We start from the raw sequence: 19,135 nt of genomic DNA on the forward strand, positions 1-19,135 counted from the left end.
GGCTGGTCACAAGAGAAGAGGGACATGGGGGCCAGCAGAGGGCTTGTAACACTCCCGTCAGGGGCTTGGGATACTCGGAGGGAGACCCCCCTCCAGGGGTCAGGTTCAGCGTGTGCCTCTGAGACACAAGAGCTCAGGCCAGACCAACAACTTGCCCACCCGGAGCTGGCACGAAGGCCTCGGCAGCTGGCCGGCTGCTGGGCCACTGTGCTGGCCTGCAGCCCTCTGCTCTCAGCTTGATCTGTGAGGCTGAGCCGGGACCATTCACTTTTCCCTCCATTCACTCTTCAAGCCACTTCCAGCACTTCTGGACTCTGGGGATGCAATTACAAGCAGTACAAGTCCCAGGGGCTCACAGTCTGCTTGGGGATACGGGCGTGTAAACCAGCGCTGATGGCCTAGAATAACCGAAAGAGGACCGCGCGCGTGGGAGCAGCTAACCCTTTGGGAAAGGCGGCTGGAGAGAACTTTCCAGCAGAGCCGAGGTCTGAGCCAACGTTGAAAAGACGAGAGGAAATAGATGAAGGCGAGTTCACTAAGCGGAAGCAGGGACTGCATTCCCAGTAGAGAGACTACGGGTGCCACATGCATGGGCACGAGGAGACCCCGGGCTCTGCTCCACAGACACGTGCAGAGGCAGCAAGGGGCGAGGGTGCGGGCCTGGAGCGGACGCCTCGCGGCGGGGGGGGGGGGGGGGTCCCAGCCCTGCCACGTACTAGCGGCGTGACTGCAGGCTAGTTATTTCATTGCTTTATGCCTCGGTTTCCTCATCTGTAAAACAAGGAGAATAGCATTTTTTCTGAAATTGAGTTAACGTTTGTAAGACTCTCAGAACAGTGGCTGGCACAGAGGGAGTTATCCACTTGTCAAATAAAAGGCAGAAACGCATGAAAAGGTTGGGGGAGAGGGGCTGAGAGGCCTGGCACTGCCAGGCCCAGGTCTTTGCGTCTCACTGAGCTGACGGGAGGGGCCCAGTCCCAGGTGCGTGGGTGCTGCAGAGTGAATTCTGGGAGCAGTGGGAGGACGGCTCGCGGGGGAGGCTCTGATGCAGGGGCCGCTGCACCTGTTGGCGTCTCTGGGCCGCACCGGAAGAAGAGTTGTCTTGGGCCACACAGTAGATACATTGTGACACGTAATCACAAAACAATCTCATAATGTTTTAAGTAAGTTTACGGTTTTGTGTTGGGCCGCGTTCGTAGCCGTCCTGGGCCGCAGGCGGCCTAGCAGTCGCGTCAGCTATTTGCTCCACAAACATTTCTCCGGGACCTGCCAGGAGCCTGGCCATCGCAGGGACTCTGCACGTGAAGGGGGGACTGTCCCAGCAAGGGACAGCTCAGCGCTCAGGGCCCTCACCCAGCCCCCAGGCATCTGAGGCAGCCCCTCCTTTCCCCTCCTGGCCCACCACCCCCTCCCTGTGATTTCATGTCACCAAACCCTCCTGTGCAGGTTTCCCACGGAAAGCCACAGAGAACATGGAGTGGCAGTGTCATTCATCCCAAAAGGGGCCTCACCTGTCCCTCTTCAGATCCTTTGGAGAGGAGAGGAAGGTGGCTGTTAGAACAAGAGTTGTTGCCATCCCCTGGTACCCAACAAAGAAGTAGTCTGGTCCAGCCAGGGTCTTGTGGTCAGCCCTTGGGTGCGGTACCCAGGGTGGAGGAAGTCCTTCTCTTCCCTTACGGCTTCGGCCCCCCCTCAGCGGAATTCCCTGTTCCTTCCTCCTGCGCTGACCAGTGGTAAACACTGGACTCACTGCCAGGCACCGGCCGGGCGTACCGAGTACAGTCGGTCTCGTCCCTGGCCCCCGAGGAGCTTGTGGTCTGGAGGGCAGGAAGAACGAGGCATATGGATTTGGAAGAATCAGGAGTCCAGGGGTAGAGGAGCAAACGGCAGTGTGACCTGATCAGTGGGAGGGATGCATTCCCGGCTGGGGCAGCTGTGAGCGGGTGGGACTTGGGTGTGAGGTGGGGAAGGAGGCCAGTGTTCCAGGCAGGAGGCAGGCCGTGTGCAGGGGCACAGCAGTGAGCTCGGGCACGGCCAGCTGGCGGTGCAGAGAACAGGTCGGCTTGGTGAGAACCGAGGGTTCGCGTCCAGGCGTAGGAGGTTGAGTTAGCGCCACGCCGCCACGCCGCAGAAGCTGCATTTGCCCGACTGGAGGATTTGGAACGTATGCAGGATCAGGAGCTCCAGGTGCGGTCGGGGGGCTGGAGGAGAGGGGAGCTGGACCCTTCAGGGGTTGGCGAGGTCACAACCACCACTTTTCCTGATGATACATTTAGATCTGCCGTGGCTTGTGCCCTTGTCGCCGTGTTGGTGTCTGCGCTGATGGAGCAGAAGCAGCGGTGCTGAATCTGCTGGGGCCTCGGCACGGGCCAGGGCAGCGGCCCCAGCGTAAACCAGTAGCCGTTGTCTCCTTCACGCCACACTCACGGCGGCAACACAAGATGCAGTAGAAAGTACTGATTTTATATAGATCCTTGAGCACGTGTCTTTTTAAATATTCTGTGTGAACAAACGTGAGACGCCCATGAGGCACTCCAGACTGTAATGGTCGTCTTGAAAAGCACTTGTGTAAGCTGTGCCAGTCCCTTTCTTAAGGAACACCGTTTTAACTTGAGAGAGCACCTGGCAGACAAAACCCCTCCGAGGCGGGTCTTCTTCAGACGTTTTCTCAGAATGAATGACGTGAGCTTGTCTCTTCACAAACGGTATCAGTATTTGTTGCTACTGATAAAAAGTGAGCTTTTGAGTGAAAATTAGATTTTGGAAACCTTGTATCCACTATCTAGACGGCTAGACCGGCTGACAGCCGGCTTCCCAATGCTTAACGTCTCCTAATGAGATCAGTAGTGATTGTTAGCAGGTATGATATTTTTTTATGATGTATAGTGAAATGTATCAGTGTTTGGAAGACCTTCGTAACTCAGTAAAGCAATATTTTCCAGTGACTGAGGGTTGATGTTACAAGATTCAAAATGCAAGGCAGAGCAGTGAAAAGTTCGAGGGTTTCGGATTCCACACAGCCACTAACCTTTAGGAAACCACCACTTGCCGTACTTTGATGTAGTAGCAAAGAATACCCGTAACTTCCTGAAAAGGCTGTTAAAACAATCCTTCCTTTGCTAACTGCAGCCGGTGTGAGGCAGAATTTTCTCCATGTGCTTCAGCCGACGCAGCGTATTGTGACGTGCATCACGGAGGCAGCCGTGAGGACACAGCGGTCTTCCACTGAGGTGGACACTGAAGAGACTGGCGAAAGTTAAAACATGCCAACCTTCTCACTACCGTTTTTGTTTTAGAAAATGTAGTTTATTTTTCACAAAAGGATGTTATTTACATTAACATATAATAGCTTATTGTTTTTAAACAAATTAATGCACAGTTTAAACAGTTCTCAGTTTTAATTTCTAACATGGTAAATATTAGTAGCTGTAACCTGGATAAACAAAACCTTCTGGGGACCTTCCGCAACTTTCAAGAGTGTCACAGGGGTGCTGGGACCAGGAGGTTTGGGAGCTGCCGCTCTGCACCCTGGGGAGCCAGCAGTGGAAGGGGGCAGTGGCCTTCTGGGCTGGGGGTGTGCCGTGGGCCAGGCTCTCCCGGACACGAGCCAGGGCAGCGCTGACAGCCCCTCTCCGCGGGGCTCAGAGACCCAGGCCAGGGAGTCCCGGCTCAGCCACCAGCCTCGGGGGCCGTCGGTGGCGCTGGGGCTGAGCGGCCGCCCCCGCAGGGGAGCTGCCAGCCTCCCGTCTGATAAGGCTTGTCCAAAAGGGCCTTGGAGGTTGTGAGCCTCTCAGCATACACTGTTTGTGGCAGGATTTTCTTTCTGGGGCCAGTGCGCAGCCATCTCAGACACTTTCCTCAGACCCCCAAAATTCTGCCCAGGGGGTGTGAGAGGGCGTTAGGTGGCCCGCAGAGGAGCCTGCCTGGTGCAGCGCCCCTTGTCTCTCCCCAGACCTTCCCCCGCCCCACCCCTGAGCTGAGGCAGGGGCGGTGCGGTAACTGGTGGAGGGGAGGCTGTCACTCTGCCTGGCTCTGGGGACTTTGGGAAGAGAATCCAGTAGGCAAGGCCGCGCGCATGTGTGTGTGTGTGTGTGTGTGTGTGTGTGTGTACGTACACGCACACGTGCCCCTCTGTCTGCCCATCTGCCCACCCGTCCCTGCTCCTGCTCGCTGCAGGGCCTGGAGCCGCCGCTGGGAGAGGAAGTGCAGTCGGTTACCAATCGGGTTATTTTCATAACGGCTGTCTGTCTCAGGCTGGGGGGAGGAGAGTGGCGAGGGGGAGGGTGCAGAGGAGCAGCCACAGCGGCTGGCTCTCCAAACTAGGACTTGCTCAGCCGGAGGCTGGCAGCCTGGAGCTGGAGCCAGAGCCAGGGCTCGCCTGCCCTCAGGGACCCCAGCCCCACTCGCTCGCCCACCTCCTGCCTGCTGCCCTGCCTTCAGATCAGGTCAAAGGGGGCTCCCCCAATCCTTCCTTACCTTCTGCTTCCTCCCTCCTGCCTCTGTCTGGGTGGGTCTGGGGGGAGGGGGTCAGGGCAGGCCCCGGTACCACTGTCCCGAGAAAGGCCCCTGAAGCTGATGGAGAGGGAAGGGGAAGGGGGTGCCTGCCCCAGCCAGAGCAGACCCTGCAGAGGTGCACAGCGCTGGCCTGGTCGCCGCCTCTGCCTCAGGGGCCCACTGCTCCCCACTGTGCACCTTTGTTTTGTTTTCTCTTCGGTGGGTTCCCCTTAGTGAGTAGAGGTGGAGAGTCGGGACCCTCTCTCACCAGCCCCCAGGCAGGCCTCCCTTCTAGCTGTTCCCACCCGGGAGCTGGAGGGGGCTGCAGGGCGTGGGGCCCTGCCCACAGCCTGGAGTGGGGTCCTGCCCGCAGTGTGGTGTGGGGCCCTGCCCGCAGCGTGGAGTGGGCACTGTGGCTGAGCCCCACGGGGGATTTGTGCCAGCACCTCTAGAAGCAGGGAGTCCCTGGGGGCCAGGCCTGGTGCGGGGGCAGCAGACACCCCTCATAGCAGGAGCAGACACCCAGGTGGCTCTGGCTGTCGGGCTCTGTTCCTCCTGTGGTGGGCGGTGGCCACCCTGGGTCCTCCTGCTTCCCTTTCTGGGCTCCTGCCCCCGCCGCGGGCAGAGACAAACTCCAGCAGGTGGCATGACCCACATTCCTGGTGTCCACTCCAGGTGTGGGCTCTGCCAGGGAGGGTCCTGGTCCCTGTTAGGTGTTACGTCGTCAGGTGCTCTGTGTCGTCATCTCGTCAGAACGTCCCTTGTGCCAACCTTCTGGGCTCCGTGGTGTCATCCCGTTTTGCAGATGAGAACACGGAGGCCTGGAAGGTTGGCTGATGAGCCCAGAAAAGCAGTGGCAGACACAGGGTTTCGAAGCCTTCGGGCTCTCCCACTCGGGGCTGAGATGGAGTGAGGCAGCTGGGGCCGCAGGCTGAGAGCCCTGGCCGCTCGCTCCCTGCTGGCTGTTGCGGCGGCGCCAGGCGCGTGGCCACGCACCGCCACGCACGGCTCCCCCGCAGCGTCCCGTGTCCTTCTCAGGCCCCAGACAGCCAGCGGGAGGTTGATGGGCCCACGAGGCTTCTCCCGGCCTGTCTCCTCTGGCTGTGACAGGCTTCCCCCAGGCCCCCGGTGGGAGGCTAAGGAGCAGCCAGTGGCCCTGCCGGTGGTGTCAGAACCCCGTGGGGCCCCCTTGGGTGTGTGGAAGGTGACAGCGTGGTGAGAAGCCGCTTCGGCTCAGAGCTATGCCGTGCAGAGAGGCCCCAGGTCCAAGCAGGGACGAAGCGGGGCCAGGCCTGGGGCCAGGCCGGACTTCTGACCAGACCCAAGAGAAGCCTCAGCAGAGCTAGGAAGTCAGGAGTCAGGCAGTTGCTGACCAGAGGTCGGAGTTTCTATGGAGACCAGAGGAACAGGAAGCTCGGCCTCTGAGGGGGAGGGGGCACTTCTGGGAACACAGAAGCCTGGGTGCCCGGCAGGAGAGCTTGTCATGGAACGGCAAATCTAGCGGCCTCCCTGGGCGAATAGGGAAACTGAGGCCTGTGAGGGGTCAGTTTTGCACATGGCCTCACAGCCCTGGCCGGGCCGCCTTGCTCCCCACTCCGAGTGACCGCCCTCTCCAGTAGCTGAGGAGACTCCTGGGCAGACATGGGCTCGGGATCGGGGCTGCCTGGCAGCGTGTGGGCCGGAGCGTCGAGGGAGCTGCCCCATGTCGTGAGCCAGGGGGTGCCGGCGACCTCTTCCTGCTGGCCCCTCTGTCAGCGTGAGGCTGGGGCAGCGGGCCGCGGCCCTCAGCGCTGCCCACAGCGCCCGCAGCACCTCCCCCACCCCCACTGACTGTGGCCTTTTGTTTTGTGGGTGACATTAGCATCAGGCGGTGTGTCCGGGTGACTAATCTGCAGGCTGTGCAGCTGTCACAGAGCAGCCTGACCAGACTAGCGAGGAAAGCTGACACCGGGGCTGTGCTGGCAGGCCGGGGCCCTGGTGGCGGCGGGGAGCTGGGCCCTCAGGGTTCTCTTCCCCAGTGCAGAGCAGACCTGGAGTCCGGCAGGCGGGGGTTCAGGTCTTGGTCCTGCGCCAACCAGCTGTGTGACCCCGGGCACATGCCACACCCCCCCAAGCCTCAGTGTTGCCATCTTCCAGCGGAGCCAGTGGTCCCGCCCACCTTACAGGCTCCCCGGGGTCAGACAGGACGGCAGGTGCTCAGCCCGGGGCCTGTCACGTGGTAGGTGTTCAGGAAGTGGGGCCGCCCTGGCTCCACCGCCCCTGCCCTGTCCCATTCCACCTTAGTCCCGGCCTCATGGCCCAAGAGGGAAGACCCTGTTTCCGCTGCCCCCGGCTGCAGGCTTTACCGTCCGGGAGACCCAGCTCCCACCCTGGCCACGCACTGACCGGCCGTGGGCCGTGGGCAGGTCCCTGCTATGAGCCCCCAATTGCCCTCAGGAGCACGGCGGGAACCAGTGCCTGTTCTTTGGGGTCGCTGCGGCTCATAAAGTGGTACACGTGCTCACGAGTGCTCCACACCGTGCCCGACACACGGGGCATGCAGCCAGTGTTCCTGGGATGCTGCTGATTTTAGGGGGCAGTCAGGAGCTCTCCTTCCCAGCGCTCACCTCCTGCCCTTTCCCGCCACCGGCAGGACTGGCGCGGGAACACGCAGAGAGCCGGAGCCGAGTCCCAAACACCGCTTCCCCGGGCGAGGCCGCCGCACTGCCCACTGGCCCCACGCAGCAGCGGGTGAAAGACGGAGTGGCTGGCAAGGAGGCGCTGGGTGTGTGGCCCGGCCTGAGTCCTCGAGCCCGCCGAGGTCCGCCGTGTGTTGAGGCACTCCCCCACGATGTCTGGCCTCTGTCGGCCCCAGCCGAGGTCTCGTGGGCCTGACTCAGACCTCCCTGTGGCTGCCAGGGCCCAGGAGGGCGCCCGGTGCAGGGACACAAGCACCCCTGGGCACTCGGGAGACCTCGAGCCATGCCCCGGGGTCAGGGGGAGACGAGTGGCTCGTGCAGAAGGGGCAGTGGGGACAGGGGAGTGGGCGAAGGAAGTGGAGTGTGCGGTGAGGGCAGGCTGGGGAGGATGGTTTGAGCGAGGATGGTCACCAAGGGTCCGCCTCCGTGGAGGTGGCCCAGGGTAGCTCAGGGTCTGGAATCAGAGCTGGGGCTCCTAGCACTGGCCCTCAGGATGAGGTGCGGTTCACCGGCACCCTGAGGAGCAGAGCCGGAAGGGTTCTCAGACGTCAGCTGGCACCTTCGTACGAGGGGTGTCCGCGCTGCGCCTCTGAGCGAGACAGAGTGGCCTGGTGCCAGGACAGCCCCTACCGGCAGCGCCGCAGAGGCAGACGTGCGCACAAACCCGGAGCCCAGATGGCTCTCCCTGGGCCTCCGGTACAAAGCCACGACCGAGACGGGGTGGCGTCTCTCCCTGCAGCTGCCTCTCCAGTTCTCTGAGGGCCTCGTCTGCCCTGGGGTTGTGACCCCCGCAGCTGATGGCTGACCCTCTCCACTGGTAAATGCCACTCTCAGCCTGACACCAAGACGGGGGCTGAGTCAGGGCGTCTCACCAGGACTGAGTTCCTGTTCAGAGGGCCTTGTTTTATTGTCATGCTTGGTTCGTGCCATGTCCGGGGGAGAGGGGTCACCTAAACCTAACTTGCCCCTAGTTCCTGTCAAAACAAAGCCCTGACGAGAAGGAAAGCCTGCCCTCTGCCCCTCGGTCTGTCTGGGCCAACTCTGAGCTGGAACCCAGAATTCCAGGCTCGCAGCTTCCTTTTCCTTCTCTCTGCTGTCAGCTTCAGGCCAGAGTCGAAGTCCTTCAGGCCACAACTGGTGGGTTATGGTGCCTGGACCAGGGGTGCCGGGTTGCATGGCCGGAAGGCCCTCCCACCCACTACCCCTGGGGCAGCTCAGAGGCGGGACTGTGCAGGGCACAGGGCTCCCAGTAGTGGGCAGTGGGGCCTCCCCCGAGGGTTCTCTGATGCCTCAAACACCCTGTTTATTGAGACGGAGGCCACAGTCACCCCTCCTCCAAGTGTCTCCTCTCAGCCCAAAGGGCAGAGGGCATGCCTTGGCCCCTGGGCACAGGACGGGCCATGGCCCGGCCCAGCTCCTGATGCTCCTGGTCTCTGTGCCCAACAGGCACCCAGCTGCCCCTGCATGGAGACCTTTTTTAAGAGACACTTCCAGCGGATGGCTCCAGGCCTCAGAGAGGGGCAGCGGAGGCCCAGTGGCGTGGGGCTGCCTACGGGCAAGGCGCGGCGCCGCTCCCCGGCTGGGCAGGCCTCCTCCTCACTGGTGCAGCGCCGCCGCTCCAGTGCGCAGCTCCAGGGCTGCCTCCTGGGCTGCAGGATGCAGGCCCGGGGCACCGGCAGCCGCCGCCGCTCCAGCACCACACCCCCCGCCCACAACCCCCGCTTCGTCGTGGGCCAGGTGACCCCCCCACAGCCGGCCACTGTTGGGACTCAGCTTCTGGGCACACCCCTGCTGTTGGCTGGGCTTGTGGGCATGAAGGAGGAGGAGGGGGTCCAGGAGGAGGACGTGAAAGTTGCAGCGTTGAGTACCACCCAGCAAGGCACCAAGACACCAGGGCCACCCCGACACCGGGGCGTCCGGACCCTGCTGCCACTGCCCTGTTGCCTGCGCGGGCGCCAAGCCTCCTCCCACCTGCTCCCTGCTGACGTGGTATACGACCGTGCCCTCTGGGGCCTGCACGGTTACTATCGTCGGCTCAGCCAGCAGCGACCCTCAGGCACCACGGCCAGCCCCGGGACGCCCGCCCGCGTGTGCCCACTCTCCCGCAGGCGCCAGGTAGCCCTGCGGCGCAAGTCGCCCGGAACGCAGGCCTGGAGCGCCCTGCTCGAGTAGGTATAGCTGTGGCTAGCAGGGCCAGTGGTGCGGCCTCCGGGGGGCTGGCGTGGAGCAAGGGCCTCAGGGCTCTGCCTGGCCTGTGGGCAGCCTGCTTTGGAATAGCACGCCCCCACAGTGCTACGAGGAAGGCTGAGTCTCCTGCAGGAATCCTAGAATCCTCTCAGAGTCTTGGGCTGCCGGGGGGGGGGGGGGTCGGGGGTCATCCCCTACTGTCCCTGTTGCTGCCCCTCTCTTGGCCTTGGTTGAGGCCACAGTGAGGGCAGAGGTCCCAGGTCGGGGAGGGAAGGAAGCAGAGAGGCCAAGCACTCAGCTGGCCTCAGCTATATCTTTTTCTATAGGAAAGCCATCACCAAGTCAGGCCTCCCGCACCTGGCACCCCCTCCTCCTGCCCACGGGGCCCTGTGCAGCGAGCCAGAGCGGCAGATCCGGAGCACCGTGGACTGGAGTGTGAGTGGCTGGCGCTGGGAGGGGCAAATGGGCACCAGTGCCCGCCGGGCTGTGGGCCCCAAGAGCAGTTGGGAGTGGAGGTGCTGCGGGCAGCTGTGAGAGGACCCCACGGGCCAGTGGGGTCAGAGCACACTTCCTGGGGTGGCGACATTCGGGCCAAGTGGTGGAAAGCAGAGACGGCCAGGAAAACAGGGTGGAGCAAAGCAGATCCAGGCTGGAGCTGGTTTCTCTTGGGGGAGAGGGGTGGTGGCCAGGGCAGGGGCTGACTGGTGAGCTGGGTGGCAGGTATGCACTGAGCATGCTTATCCCACGGTCTAGGAGTCGGCGACATATGGGGAGCACATCTGGTTTGAGACCAACGTTTCCGGGGACTTCTGCTATGTCGGGGAGCAGTACTGTGTAGCTAAGATGCTGGTGAGTGAGCTGTGTGCTGCACGCTGCCCCCTGGTGGTAGAGCCTGGTCTAGAAGCCTGTAGGCCAACCCCTGCTAGCTTGAGCGCTGCAACCCTTGCAGCGCAAGGTGGGAACAGGACTCCCACCTGAGCTCCCTTTCTGTGGGCCATCTGAGGGTGGTGAGAAGAGTCAATAGCAGGGGTTCCTGGTACACACGGAGGGCAAGTAGATGTGCTGGGGCAGACACGAGGATTCCTCTGCTGCCCTTGGAGTGGCACCCTGGCTGGAGTTACCTGGTGCCTCAGGGGCCCTCTCTTTCCTACAGCAGAAGTCAGTGCCCCGGAGGAAGTGTGCAGCCTGCAAGATCGTGGTGCACACCCCCTGCATCGAGCAGCTGGAGAAGGTCAGTGTGGTGCTCAGCCTCTCCTGCCCCTCCCCTTCGGGTGCTGAAGCGCTGTCGGAGCACACGCGTGTGTCTGCATGCAGCATAGACGCGTTGCCTGCGGGGCCAGCATGCACTGTGGTGCAGAGCCAAGCACCGTCGCGCCAAAATGCCCATGTCCGAGTCCTGGCCTCCCTGCTTTATTAGCTGCTGTGTCCTCACTGCCCGGAGTGGGGCACATTGACTGTCACTCCACAAGACAGTCATAAACAATGGCCGTGACACCACTTTTTCCGTATCCAGCCCAGCACTTAGAAGGGGCCATTGCCTGGCTGAAGCTGCACAACTCAGCTGCAGCTGGCTCAGTCCCAAAATCTGGCTCTTTCCCTACACACTGCTGCTGCAGAGACCTTTCCCCAAAGCCCATTGTCCACAGTGTGTCCGCAGCTGGGGGCGTGGCTGGGCCCTGCGCTTCTGTAAGGAGACGCCCTGCAGGTGGGAGGGTCCAGGCAGAGGGTGGGAAGGCTGCCGCAGGGACCCGGACCCCACACCCCGAGCAGCAGAAACCAGAGCAGCTCACGGGAAGGCAGGACCAGGAGTGAACAAGGGGGCGTGGGCCCCAGCCTTGTAGAGTGAAGCTGCTCTGCGACTCTGCCGAGGGCGAAGCAGGGACAGCTGGGAAAAGAGGAACAAAGACAGCCCCAGGCATTATGGACCCCATCACCATCCCCGAAAGTGACAGTCACACCGGGTTCCACAGATTAGCCAGAAGTCTCCAGGGACCAGTCAGCCGAAGTTCGCAGACAAGGACGGGGGTGCCTGCAGGCGCCCAGCTTGGGAAGGCTGGAGGTCAAGGGGTACTATAGGAGGGAACCATGGTGCCGTTTGGTGGGGCAAGTGGGCAGGAAGCTCCCAGTCTCTCCCCCATACCAAGATACTGGGCAGGGAAAGGAAAGTTCCCTCCTGGCCGGTGGAGAGGCGGCAGGACACACGTGGACCTCTGGAGGTGCCTCACGTGCTGGGGGCCCCTGCATACAGGGGCTTTTCCTGCCTTGTGAGGGCGACTCTGAGTGACCCTTTCCTGCAGGGGGTGGCCACCTGCCTGACCCTGAGGGGAGGTTCTGACACTCGGGTGGTCACTGTACTCTTTCACAGATAAATTTTCGCTGTAAGCCGTCCTTCCGTGAATCAGGGTCCAGGAATGTCCGTGAGGTAAGTACCCAAGGTATTCTGGGGGCAAGAAGACCCCAGGTTTCCTGAGTGGACATCTCTGAGTGTCTCCCAAGAGCAGAGGGCTCAGCTCTTCCTGGCTTCGGGACGCAGGGTGGTGCAAGGGGTGCGGCTCCGGGAAGGTCTTAGAGCGGAGGGTCTGGCCGGCCCACCTGCAGGAGGTTGGGGGTCAGCGGCCACTGCTCCCACGTGCTTCTGCCCCTCTGAGCCTTGACCCTGCCCTGGGCCACAAAGGGAGGTTTCCAGCCCCTCGTCTGATGCACGGGAGCTTCCTGCAGCCCCCCTCCCTCACCGTTGGTGTATTGGGGGGTGCAGGCCGTGCTCAGGGCTTGTTGCCCCAGCCCTCCCTCCGACGACACTTCTCTCCTCCCTTGCCAGCCGACCTTCGTGCGGCACCACTGGGTACACAGGCGGCGCCAGGACGGCAAGTGTCGGCACTGCGGGAAGGTGAGAGGCGACCTGTGACCCGTTGGGTGTGGGCACTGTGGCCCCGGGCCCCATGCTGTGGGTCTGTGGGGGCCGTCCAGCACTGTGTCCCTAGAGGACAGAGTCCCAGAGCGCGCCCTCGGCCCGGTCTCTGGGCCAAGCAGGGAGGGCGGGCCCTTCCAGTGCAGGGTGGGGGGCTGCCGGGAGGTCAGGGGTGAGCCCTTGGAGGCGCCCGTGGACTTAGTCTTAGTTCGGCAGCTGTTTGGTGGGTGGTCTTCTCAAGCACTGGCCGCCGTGACTGTGTTCACTTACTCGTTCACTTCTTGCCGGTTTCCCTCAGTGAGTGTAGGTTCTGAGTGGTTAGGACACTTGTCCCCCTTTTCGCCATCGACTTGGTGCCCAGCACAGCGTCTGGCACATCGTAGGCCCTCCGTAAACGTGGTGTGCGTGAGGGAATGACCAGGGGGCCTGGCTGCGGCCAGGGTCAGGGGGAGGGGCCCGGAGGCAGGCAGGAGGCAGCTGTGGCCCCTCCGGCCAGGCTCGAGTGTACACCCACCACTCTGCAGTTAACTTCAGAGGGACGGCCCCTGGCTCTGCCTCCGTGCTTTCAGGGCTTATTTATAGTTCTCTTAATTTTTAAAAATGTGCTCCATTTCCCTGGGTGGGGGGAGGTTGACGGCAGGGGAGGGGCGGTGCCCCCGCTCTGGGCCCGGCCCCTGGTGCCCCAACCTCCCTGTCCACCCTAGGGCTTCCAGCAGAAGTTCACCTTCCACAGCAAGGAGATCGTGGCCATCAGCTGCTCCTGGTGCAAGCAAGCCGTGAGTGCTGCCTGCCCTGCCCCCACAGGCCACCCCTGTGCTGTGCTGGGCAGGGTTCCGGGGTCCCAGGGCCCAGCCACCCAGCTCAGCTGCCAACGCCTCCCCCTGCCCTCCCGCAGTACCACAGCAAGGTGTCCTGCTTCATGCTGCAGCGGATCGAGGAGCCGTGCTCGCTGGGTGTCCACGCAGCCGTGGTCATCCCGCCCACCTGGATCCTCCGGGCCCGCAGGCCCCAGGTAAGTTATAGGCTGCACCCTCGACACCCCCACACTTGGGTTCTGCCAGCCACCCTAGCCCACCACCTTGTCACCAATGGCCCTGCTTTCCTTTCAGAACACCCTCAAGGCAAGCAAGAAGAAAAAGAGAGCATCCTTCAAGAGGAAATCCAGCAAGAAAGGTCCCGAGGTTAGACCTGGGGCCAGGCCGGCAGCTGGAGGGGACAGGAGAGAGGAGCCCGTTTCTTGGACCAGCCCCCCGGGCTGATGCCACCGGCTCAGCCTTGGGTGGGTCGGTCTGGGCTCCGGGCCCTGAAGGGGCTGGGAGGTCAGATCCAGACTGCTGCGTCTCTGCAGCCAGGCCCACCACCAGGGCTGACCCAGAAGTGGCACGTGAGGGGCACCAGGAGGGGAATTGCTGAGCGTAGGGGTAGGGTCCTCCAGGACAGGAAGGAGCCTCACCAGCTCTCTCTGCCTCCAAGGAGGGCCGCTGGAAACCCTTCATCATCAGGCCCACCCCATCCCCCCTCATGAAGCCCCTGCTGGTGTTCGTGAACCCCAAGAGTGGGGGCAACCAGGTACACACAGCCTTCCTGCTTCACAGAGGGCCTGGGGGGGGAGGGGTTGAGGTCAAGGTTCTCGCCCCTCTTCACCCCGGGACCCACAGGTGTTCCCAGGTTCCAGTTCAGGCTTCTGTCCCATCTCTTCCTCCCGGGGACCCTGAGAAAAACCTAACCCTGTCTCCACCCCATGCCCCTTCCTGGGCCTGGTTCCCACAGCCCTCTCCCCGAGCTTCTCCCCACCTATCTCAGGCTGCCGCCCTGACTGCCTCCCCCACCCCATCCCTCTCGGCTCCTGCCCCCACAGGGTGCAAAAATCATCCAGTCCTTTCTCTGGTATCTCAACCCCCGACAAGTCTTTGACCTCAGCCAGGGAGGGCCCAAGGAAGCGTGAGTACTGGCAGGGCTCTGTGGGGACTGCGGGAGGGCCTGCCTGGTGCTCGGGTCCCGCCCACGCACCCTGACCTGTGCCTGTCTCCTGGACCCAGGCTGGAGATGTACCGCAAAGTGCACAACCTGCGGATCCTGGCATGCGGGGGCGACGGCACGGTGAGTCCCCCTGCCTCTCCCAGGCCCACATCCGGGCCTGAACCCAGCCAGCCTGACCTGGCCTCTTCTGCACTGTCCACTCCAGGTCGGCTGGATCCTCTCCACCCTGGACCAGCTGCGCCTGAAACCGCCACCGCCTGTCGCCATCCTGCCCCTGGGCACTGGCAACGACTTGGCCCGCACCCTCAACTGGGGCGGGGTGAGAGCCCACGGGGGTGGGGCTGCGGGGGGCGGGCCATGTGGAGGGGCGGCCTGGGCCCAGGATGGGCTCAGTGTCTGCTCCCTCCCACCAGGGCTACACGGACGAGCCTGTGTCCAAGATCCTCTCCCACGTGGAGGAGGGGAACGTGGTGCAGCTGGACCGCTGGGACCTCCGCGTGGAGCCCAACCCCGAGGCAGGGCCCGAGGAACGTGACGAGGGCGCCACGGACCGGGTGGGTCAGCCGGGCGGGGGCAGTGGGCACCGGGATGGGACGGGGGGGAGGGGGGCCTCGCCACACCTCAGTGTCTGGGACGCCCAGGGGACTCAGGCTGGGCCCCACTCTCCCACTTGCTTGTTCTGGGACCTTGAGTGAGTTTCTTCATTTCCCCAAACTTCAGCTTCTGAATCTATACGGTGAAAACGATGGTATTCACCTCACAAGACTGTTGTTATTCAGCCCCTTGGCAAATACTTCCCGAGAACCTGCTCCCTGCCAGGCCCTGTCCTAAGCGAGGAGCAGGACCAAGTCCCACTTGTGGAGTGTGCTGGCCAGGGAGGGGTGTGGTGGGGGAGAAGGCCCGCCCACCCATGCTCTCCTGTGCCGGGTACTTAGGGGAGGGGCGGGTGGAGCCTGGGGCAGCGGGTGGGCGGGGAAGGGCTGTGGGGTGGGTCTCCGAACTGTGGGAAGGGCCTCTGAAGACGTGGGCTGAGCAAGCACACTGCCCGTGGCCTGGAGCCGGGAGGCATCGCCGAGGCCGGACCCTCATGTCAGGCCCTTGACCTTGTTCCAGCTGCCTCTGGACGTCTTCAACAACTACTTCAGCCTGGGCTTTGATGCCCACGTCACCCTGGAGTTTCACGAGTCTCGAGGTTGGCAGACTTGCCGCAGGGGCCTGGGAGACTGGGGAGGCAGGGACCTAGGAGGGTCCCAGAGAGGGTCAGCCCTCCCCCCCTTCCCCCAGGGAAAGGCGTCCCTTCCCAGCCCACCCTCCCTACCCGAGCCTGGGAAGCCCCAGCGGACCAGAATGACTGACTGTCCCCCACTTTTTGTCACCACCCAGAGGCCAACCCAGAAAAATTCAACAGCCGCTTTCGGAACAAGATGTTCTACGCCGGGGTAAGGCTGGGACCTGCCAGACCAGCAGCAGCCTCTTCCTGTGCCCCTGCCCACCGTGTCTACCAGGCCCCGGGCCCCTGCCAGGCAGTGGTGAGGGAGGGTCCCAGTCACCAGGTAATGACGCCTCCGCCTCCCACAGACAGCCTTCTCCGACTTCCTGATGGGCAGCTCCAGGGACCTGGCCAAGCACATCCGAGTGGTGGTGAGTGGGCCCAGCTGCGGGCAGATCGGGCAGGCCCAGCTGGGCGGCGGGGGGCCGCCTCAGCTCCTCACGGGCACCCCATCACTCTCCCCATTCCTACCTCCAGTGTGACGGAACCGACCTGACCCCCAAGATCCAGGACCTGAAGCCCCAGTGCATCGTGTTCCTGAACATCCCCAGGTGAGGTGGGGGCTCTGTGTGGACCCTGCGGTCCCCACCCTGCAGGGCCGCCCTCTGAAGCCCGTGGTGCTGCGCCGCCCCCCCCCCCACCAGGTACTGCGCGGGCACCATGCCCTGGGGCCACCCTGGGGAGCACCACGACTTCGAGCCCCAGCGGCATGACGACGGCTACCTCGAGGTCATCGGCTTCACCATGACGTCCCTGGTGAGTGGGCCGGGCGGGGCCTGCCTGGGGGCCCGGCTCAGCTCTGTGCCTGGCCGAGGCTCCAGGATTCCCTGCGGTGCCCGAAGCATGGCTCCAGGATGGAAAGGGGGGTCACTGAACCTCCCTCCTCTGACTGGGGGCTCACTGTCTCCTCTCCCTGACCTAAGAGGATCTTTCAACCCCTGTCTGTGGGGACGCTGTCTTCAACCCCTCGACTGGGGGCTCACCCTCCCTCCCCTCTCCATTGGGGTCAGTCTCTGCATTCCAGCCAGAGCCTCCCTGGCAGGAGCAGAGCCTGGGCCCCCACACCACCCCGGCGCCTGACCGGAGCCCCCTGTGCCCACAGGCAGCGCTGCAGGTGGGCGGCCACGGTGAGCGGCTGACGCAGTGCCGCGAGGTGGTGCTCACCACGTCCAAGGCCATCCCGGTGCAGGTGGATGGCGAGCCCTGCAAGTTGGCCGCCTCGCGCATCCGCATCGCCCTGCGCAACCAGGCCACCATGGTGCAGAAGGCCAAGCGGCGCAGCGCCGCCACCCTGCACAGCGAGTACGCTTCCCACACGGCTGCCCCGGCCCTGGGCCCGCAGCCAGGCGCTGCCCCCTCTGAGCTTTGGTTCCCCCAACTGGAAAGGGATGGACAGTCTCTCTGCCCCAGGGCATTTGGGAGGGGACACTTGGGTGGGTTCCTGGGCGGGGCCCTTGCCGAGCCCGTTCCTGCCGCCCCGCCCTCAGCCAGCAGCCGGTGCCCGAGCAGCTGCGGGTGCAGGTGAGCAGGGTCAGCATGCACGACTATGAGGCCCTGCACTACGACAAGGATCAGCTCAAGGAGGCCTGTGAGCAGCGTGCGGGGCTGGGGGGGCGGGGGCGGGAGCGGGAGAGCACTGAGTCCCCTGAGGGCCAGGGCAGTGGGACGTGGCCAGTGCTGACCGCTTGCTCTGCTCTCCAGCCGTGCCGCTGGGCACCGTGGTGGTCCCGGGAGACAGTGACCTTGAGCTCTGCCGCGCCCACATCGAGAGGCTGCAGCAGGTGAGGAGCAGGGGCGGGGCCTGCCATGTCCTCCTGCGCCGGTTCCGGTTCCGTTCTCACCCTGCCCTGGCCTTCGATTCTCTCAACAGGAGCCCGAAGGTGCCGGAGCCCAGTCCCCAGCGTGCCAGAAGCTGTCCCCCAAGTGGTGCTTCCTGGACGGTGAGCGGCCCTGAAGGGCCATGTCCCGCCTCCTCCCTGGGAGTCCCGGGTTGGGGCAGCAGAAACCCTGGGCCTGGGCCTGGCCCCCTGGACCCGCAGCCAACCCAGTGTCTCCCCGCAGCCACCACCGCCAGCCGGTTCTACAGGATCGACCGGGCCCAGGTGAGCACTCAGCCCCCCTCCTCGACACCCAGCATCCCCTCCACGGGCGCGCTCACCCATCCTCATCCATGTCCATGGGTAGGGCGTGGCCCTGTCCTCCAGACTGGAGCGCACAGGGCAGCGCCCCGGGGAAAGGGGGCCGGTGTGCCCAGGGAAGGCTTGCTGCCCAGGTCGGGGGTCAGGGCCTCATAGCACAGGTGCCATCTGGACAGACACAGAGGAAAAAGCACTGCTGGCCAGGGGCCAGGCTGCCTGGGTGAAAGTCCATCCGTGGCAAGGGGCTGGAGGGCCCAGGACCCAGAGGGCCAGGTGGAGGCAAAGCAGAGGGGCCGACAGGGTCACTCGCCTGGCTGCCTCTGTCAGCGTTCACACCCGTAGCAGAGGGTTCTCCTCGTCTGCCAGTGTGGTGGCCACCACACCCCACCACTGCTGCCCTGACCCTCGGCCCTGGCCTCCCCACCCACAGGAGCACCTCAACTACGTGACTGAGATTGCACAGGACGAGATTTATATCCTGGACCCAGAGCTGCTGGGGGCGTCGGCCCGGCCTGACCTCCCAACCCCCACCTCCCCTCTCCCCACCTCCCCCTGCTCGCCCACACCCCGGTGAGTCCCCGGGCTCCTCTGGAGCCCTGCCTTCAGCCACAGCCACTTCCCTGGCGCCAGCCTCTCTCTGCCAGCCTTTGTGGTCCCATCCAGACCCTGCCCTCCAGCAAGCCCTGCCGGCTCTCCCCCAACACCTCGTCACACCCCGTCCAGGCCCAGTGCCCCCCACCCCAAGCCCTGCCCTCCCCAACCTAGAACCTCTGCCTGTGCCCTGCGGCCGGTCACTGCGGGTCACTCCATCGTACACAGCCCGCGCCTGCCCTCCCCTCCGTCGCCACTGTCCAGCCCCGTCGCCACTCTCCAGCCCCATCGCCACTCAGTTCTTTGGGGCCTCGAGTTTGCCTGCTCGGCACCTGTTCCGAGGCCTCGCTCCCTCCACCTCCCAGTGCCTCGTAGAGCTGGTCCCCATTCACACCTCCACCCGGGGGCTTCCGCCCCAGAGAAGGCTCCTGGGGAACCCCACCTGACGTGGCTGTTCAAGTACACTACCCCGTCTCCTGCTCTTCACAGCACTCCCTGCTCTCCAAATCCTTTATTTATTGACCTGTTTGCCGTCCCGGCTAGAATGTGAGCTCCCTGAGAGCCAGCCCTCCACCCACCCACCCTGTTTGCCGCTGTATCCCCAGTGCCTGGAGCAGCCCCGAAAGGCAGGAGGCACTCAATAAACTGTTGAAAGAATGAAGGGCGCCCCTGTTTGGGGCTGGGAGGGGGACCAGCTGGCCCGTGCCGCAGCCACGTCACATCTCGCCCCACTTTGTTTGTAGGTTACTGCCAGGGGATGCTGTGCCCCCTAAAGGTGAGGCTTCTCCCTGGTTGTGGGGGTGGGGTTGGTGGGGAGGCGGCCCATGCTCTGCCTCACACAGACATGCCTGTCAAGGTCCCTGGGGTCACGTTCACCGTGAGCCCAGCC

General features: G+C 63.6%; 1 protein-coding gene across 8 annotated transcripts in view; it reads left to right on the top strand.

Moving 5' to 3' along the window:
* The window catches only part of DGKZ (diacylglycerol kinase zeta), a 41,213-nt gene that overhangs the window by 19,551 nt on the left and 2,527 nt on the right, over positions 1 to 19,135 (top strand). For 3 of the 8 annotated variants that reach the window (XM_045825133.1, XM_045825135.1, XM_045825136.1), the window contains exons 2-26: positions 9,686 to 9,794; positions 10,113 to 10,208; positions 10,513 to 10,590; positions 11,725 to 11,781; positions 12,178 to 12,246; positions 12,972 to 13,043; positions 13,163 to 13,279; positions 13,377 to 13,448; positions 13,741 to 13,836; positions 14,126 to 14,208; positions 14,307 to 14,367; positions 14,453 to 14,566; positions 14,661 to 14,801; positions 15,361 to 15,439; positions 15,631 to 15,686; positions 15,826 to 15,888; positions 15,995 to 16,068; positions 16,162 to 16,273; positions 16,620 to 16,819; positions 17,005 to 17,105; positions 17,219 to 17,298; positions 17,388 to 17,457; positions 17,579 to 17,619; positions 18,086 to 18,225; positions 18,990 to 19,021. In XM_045825133.1, coding sequence (XP_045681089.1) covers positions 9,686 to 9,794; positions 10,113 to 10,208; positions 10,513 to 10,590; positions 11,725 to 11,781; positions 12,178 to 12,246; positions 12,972 to 13,043; positions 13,163 to 13,279; positions 13,377 to 13,448; positions 13,741 to 13,836; positions 14,126 to 14,208; positions 14,307 to 14,367; positions 14,453 to 14,566; positions 14,661 to 14,801; positions 15,361 to 15,439; positions 15,631 to 15,686; positions 15,826 to 15,888; positions 15,995 to 16,068; positions 16,162 to 16,273; positions 16,620 to 16,819; positions 17,005 to 17,105; positions 17,219 to 17,298; positions 17,388 to 17,457; positions 17,579 to 17,619; positions 18,086 to 18,225; positions 18,990 to 19,021 — 2,213 coding nt within the window. Of the gene's footprint in view, positions 1 to 4,311; positions 4,446 to 8,618; positions 9,341 to 9,685; positions 9,795 to 10,112; positions 10,209 to 10,512; positions 10,591 to 11,724; positions 11,782 to 12,177; positions 12,247 to 12,971; positions 13,044 to 13,162; positions 13,280 to 13,376; positions 13,449 to 13,740; positions 13,837 to 14,125; positions 14,209 to 14,306; positions 14,368 to 14,452; positions 14,567 to 14,660; positions 14,802 to 15,360; positions 15,440 to 15,630; positions 15,687 to 15,825; positions 15,889 to 15,994; positions 16,069 to 16,161; positions 16,274 to 16,619; positions 16,820 to 17,004; positions 17,106 to 17,218; positions 17,299 to 17,387; positions 17,458 to 17,578; positions 17,620 to 18,085; positions 18,226 to 18,989; positions 19,022 to 19,135 lie in introns of those variants that run through there. The other 5 variants (XM_045825134.1, XM_045825138.1, XM_045825132.1 and 2 more) reach the window with 4 other exon arrangements.

The sequence above is a fragment of the Phyllostomus hastatus genome, unplaced genomic scaffold (genome assembly GCF_019186645.2).
Source record: "Phyllostomus hastatus isolate PE091 unplaced genomic scaffold, TTU_PhHast_1.1 phas_scaffold_585, whole genome shotgun sequence".
Lineage (NCBI taxonomy): Eukaryota > Metazoa > Chordata > Mammalia > Chiroptera > Phyllostomidae > Phyllostomus > Phyllostomus hastatus.